We start from the raw sequence: 4,861 nt of genomic DNA on the forward strand, positions 1-4,861 counted from the left end.
GTTATTAGAACTTACATAATGGGTTTGAACGGCTTCAATATAGTTCCATCCAATGACACTCATGTCCTTTTTCCAACTATCTACCCGTCCATGTTTTCTACTAGGATCTTCTTTATCCTACAAAAATAATCCTTAATAGTTGTTAGCATAAGGTGATAAGAAAACGTTAGTACAAGAATAGACACCTACCATTTTATCCAATTTATGGGCATATGTGCCCGCCCATTAGTATGTCGATATATGTTCTTTTTGGCATTCTCGGCATTCTTTTCACGTTTCTAGCTCTCACTTCAGTACTTACTCTCATTTCTCGACAAACGCAGCCCAATGATTTGGATCCTTGCCATCCGGGCATGCTGCAATAGCTTCTTCCACGCTCCACGCTTACTTACGCAAAATCTCTTTCCGAAAGGCATACTTTGATGATCCGAACTTTTGAGGAAAGTCCTTTTCAACTTCTCGGTGTCGCTGTTTTGGGAACATTAGGCTCAAATTCTTCCTACATGAACAAAGTGATGTTTGTTCATTTCATATTAAGTAAATTTCCACACATAGGGCTGGACAACATGTAGATATAGGATTGGAAAAACATACTAATTATCAAGAATAATGGATGCTATCATTGAAATTAAAGTACATGTAAACCATACCATTAATTTGTTCCAGACATTATCCTTGAAGTTTCCATCTATTTTTCTCTCAATCTTTGTAATGAATTGGAATACGAGCTCGAACATAAACTCCAACCTGGGTATTCCATTTGGCATGGTTAGGACCTACAATGACGCCATCCTCATTGAACTCTATAGGTAACTTGGTAATCGTTGGTAAAGCTTCCGAAAAGTTGAGATGTATGTGAGTCGGAAGTTAAATTATGAGATGGAAGTGGGACTGAACTCGAAAGTGGAAGCGGTATGTTGTGATTGACGATGACATTATTAAATAGCCTAATATGACAAAAAATTGTTAGAACAGAGAGGTAAAACTAGGATACCACAAAAAAAAAAATGACAAAGTTCAAAAGTATACATTTATAAAGACCACTCTTGATAATAAAAAAACATAACTCTCACCTAATTGCACAAACAAACTTCAAAATAGAAAAAAGTAGAAAATGAGAAGTTCGCATGCAACTAAGAATCTTAAAAATATCTAAGAATCTTAAAAATGTGATAATGCAACTATTACAATCATGTTAGACTTTGCATCAAAGGCTGCAAATTAGGTTGGTCCTCAAGAATAGATTGGAAGTCGGTTGGTGCATCTAGTTCATCAACTCGACTTGTCAATCGCCTAGGTGAATTTATCACTACCCACCAATTAGGATTTCTCAAATCCTTTGAGTAAAATACTTGACTAGCCTCGGAAGCAAGAATTGCCTGCTCATCAATATACTGATCAACACTCTTTAGCCTATTGAGATTAACCATCACCAAATTAGAATCTGGACAAAGTTTACAACCATTGGTCTTGTCCTCCACCTTCAGCCAATTGCAGTAAAAGACAACATGCTGGAAGGTCGTATAGTCCAGCTCTATTATCTGTTCGATAACCCCATACCACTTAGTCGATGCATCAATGAGATTTTTGTCCTTCCTACTTGACGAAAATGTAGTGATTGCATTCATGCAAACACCACTGTCTTGTGTAGCAATTGTTTCATCATGCGACCTAGTAGAGAACACAAAACAATTAACACGATACTTTTTATACGTTTTAGCTTTGAACAATGGTCCTTGGACAAATCGCCATAAGTCACAATTTGTGTCTTTTTCAGCCAACAACTGTGAAGTGAAAAAAAAAACGACAATTAGAAAGTTAAAAGTACAAATTGTAATATCCTAGTAAACTAAATACATGAATAGAAGAAAACAATACCTTGTCATATAACCACACAATGAACTCAGTTTGTATCTCCACTTCTATCTTTGCTATCCCTTTTCTTCTACCACGTGCACTTGCTTGCAAGGCACGATACTCACTGCAATTTGTTTATGCAGTTTGACATGACTATTTATTATGACTTTCCTAGACTAGTAATTTCAAGTCAAATGTGTCAAAAAAGAAATCAAACCTATAATGTTCATCAAGCTTTTCGACGTCTAGTCGAAAAAGAACCCATCTACGGATTCAGATCCATTGTTCCTTGCCCTAGGTCACAGTTTACCCTCAAGTATAAGCCCCTCATCACAATACTCTCCATCTTCATCTAGTCCCGTGAATTTGGCATGTACTCCATAGCATACCTAACAGATTCAGAAACAATATAGGACTCCGCAATAGAGCCTTCAACATAGCATTTATTGCTCGGAATATTTTTACACTCCTTCATTGCCCTATTAAAATAAACAAATCCAAAATTGTACTTAGTAGTTTCGATGATAATTGCCATTAAATATGAAATAAAGGTAAAATTGTACATACCGTTCAAATGGGTACATCCACCTAGGATACACGGGTCCACAAATCAGCCTTTCATCAGCCAAATGCACCAAAAGGTGGATGCTGATATCAAAAAAAGCGGTTGGAAAATACTTTTCCAGCACACACAATGCCTCTGCTACCATGTATTTGGCAACTTGGATTTCCTTTCGGATTAAGACTTTCGAACATAGGAGATTAAAGAATAAGCTAATCTGGTGAATAGCTCTACGGAAATCACGATGTTTTGGAAAAGCGTGTTGAAGCAAAACTGAAAGCAAGTAACATATAATCACGTGATAGTCGTGTGATTTCATTGTAAGCAAACCAGGAGGACTCAAAGTGACAACATTTTTTAAATTCGACGAAAAACCTAAAGGAAGCTTTAAGTTCTTCAAAATTGTGCAAAACTCAAGTTTCTCATCTTTATTCAAGACAAATGGGGCCATTGGTTTAACAGATCTCCCTGTGATTGGGTCTGTTTGCATCCACTGACCACTCTTAATCCCCATTTTCTTCAAATCCTTTCGCGCCTGTACTGTATCCTTTGTTTTCTCTTTCTTGTCAAGAATCGCATTTATTATGTGTTCTGCCACATTCTTCTCATCGTGCATCACATCAATAACATGTCGAATCTTATGTTTCGGCCAATATTCCAGTTCAAAGAGAATAGACCTCTTATACCATGCTTCAGTAACTTCATAATCTTCATCATCTTCATCATCTCCAATAGCAACCACATCTATATCATCTACACTCCGTTTGGCACCTTTTAATACTTTACCAGGTACATAATGAACACGACTTAGCATTTTCTCAATTACTTCTCCCTTTAACCTTGGTGGAGGGGGGTTTAACTCTTTTGTCTTAAGTCCTAAGTATTTGCCCTGCCTAAATGGGTGATCAGATTTAAGAAACATCCAGTAATTTGTATAAACGGTCTTCCTTGCATTCCCAAGATGCATAGACGGAGTTTCATCACCACAAATAGGACAAGCTTTGTAACCATGTTATACACGACCGATAAGTTACCATACGCGAGGTAAATCATGAATCCCCCACATCAACATAGCCCTCAAAGTAAAGTGCTCTCTTTTGTACATGTCATAAGTCGCCACCCTTCTTTCCATAACTGTTGTAACTCATCAACTAGTGGTTGAAGAAATACATCAATGTTTTGACTCGGTGCCTTTGGCCCTGGTATTAATAATGACATCATATGGAACTCAGATTTCATGCACAAAGACGGAGGGAGATTATAAGGAACTATGTAAACAGGCTAACAACTGTAACCAGTGGATTGAACTCCACGTGGATTGAATCCATCAATTGCAATCCCAAGCCAAACATTATGCCCTTCCTTAGCAAAGTCTGGCCAATCATCTTTACATGTCTTCCACTGAAGTGAATCGATTGGGTGTCGCATATAATTCCAAGAAGGTGTCGCTCTATCGTGCCATGTCATTTCACGCGCTATCCATGCTATTGTGTACAACCTCTTGAGTCTTGGAATCAAAGGAAAATGTCTCAATACTTTTCTCACCTCTTTTGTTTCTTTCTTCCCCGTTTTCCCCTCCTTCACTTTGTATCTAGGTGTTTCACATTGAGGACATACCGTTAAGTCAGCTTCAGTCTTCCAATATAACATACAGTTGTTTTCGCATGCATCTATACACTTGGCTTTCATTCCCAAATCTTTTAACATTGCCTTCATTACAGGATACTTTAAAGGCAACGTGTTTCCTTCCGACAACCATTTTCTTAACATGGACAAGAGCGCGGTCACACTGTTTCCTGACCAATTATATTGCTTCTTCAAGTTTTGTAGGTCCACCACTGCCGAGAGAGTTGTTATAGGAGCCTCGCATGAAGGGTATAATTTTTCTTCCGCTTTTTGTTTATATTCATTATACCTTTTACCCAAATCTGGTTCAAGAACATATGGTGGTTCCAAATCTCCACCCTCACTTTCATCGCCTCCATTCAAATCACCGCTAGCCCTTCATGTATGCCATAAGCAACGCGTCAACAAGATTCCCCATTCGAGTCCTTGACCTCATCGTTTTCTTCTGCATCTCGGTCTACCATTCGATCCTTATATGGGTTCTCACCATGTAAAACCCATACACGGTATGTTGATTCTATACCATGCAAAATCAAATGTTTTCTCACTATATCAAACGGAAACCTTTTCCTATTTCGGCACTTATTACAAGGGCAAGGACACGTGGTCGATGTAGGGTCCTTGTCACTAGCAAATTGAATAAAATCCGACACCCCTTGCTTGTATACAATCCCAAATCTGTCAATTTCATTCATCCAATCCTTTGGAATTGGTTGAGACATACTGCAAAATAACTCCTTACACTACACCGTTTAGAATAAAATAAAATCTACGCAAAATAGTTTAGAGGCAAAAGGATGAAAGTGACTTCGAGCT

The 4,861-nt window shown here is 38.0% G+C and overlaps 1 protein-coding gene across 1 annotated transcript; it reads right to left on the reverse strand.

The window, feature by feature from the left end:
* Nucleotides 1-1,190: 1,190 nt before the first annotated feature.
* On the reverse strand, nucleotides 1,191-3,386 carry LOC147511846 (uncharacterized). Its single transcript, XM_086598581.1, has 4 exons — nucleotides 2,425-3,386; nucleotides 2,247-2,336; nucleotides 1,879-1,981; nucleotides 1,191-1,784 (listed from the first exon to the last, which is right to left on the reverse strand). Exons 1-4 carry the CDS (start codon nucleotides 3,384-3,386, stop codon nucleotides 1,191-1,193), a joined length of 1,749 nt encoding a protein of 582 aa, XP_086454707.1.
* Nucleotides 3,387-4,861: the final 1,475 nt, after the last annotated feature.

This window comes from Coptis chinensis, chromosome 3, assembly GCF_015680905.1.
Source record: "Coptis chinensis isolate HL-2020 chromosome 3, ASM1568090v1, whole genome shotgun sequence".
Classification (NCBI taxonomy): domain Eukaryota; kingdom Viridiplantae; phylum Streptophyta; class Magnoliopsida; order Ranunculales; family Ranunculaceae; genus Coptis; species Coptis chinensis.

Coding starts and splice junctions, on each gene's coding strand:
- LOC147511846 (XM_086598581.1), bottom strand. CDS start 3,386: ATGCATCTTGGGAATGCAAGGAAGACCGTTTATACAAATTACTGGATG. Junction 2,337..2,424: donor TGGATGTACCCATTTGAACG/GTATGTACAATT, acceptor TTATTTTAATAG/GGCAATGAAGGAGTGTAAAA. Junction 1,785..1,878: donor TTGTGTGGTTATATGACAAG/GTATTGTTTTCT, acceptor TTCACTTCACAG/TTGTTGGCTGAAAAAGACAC.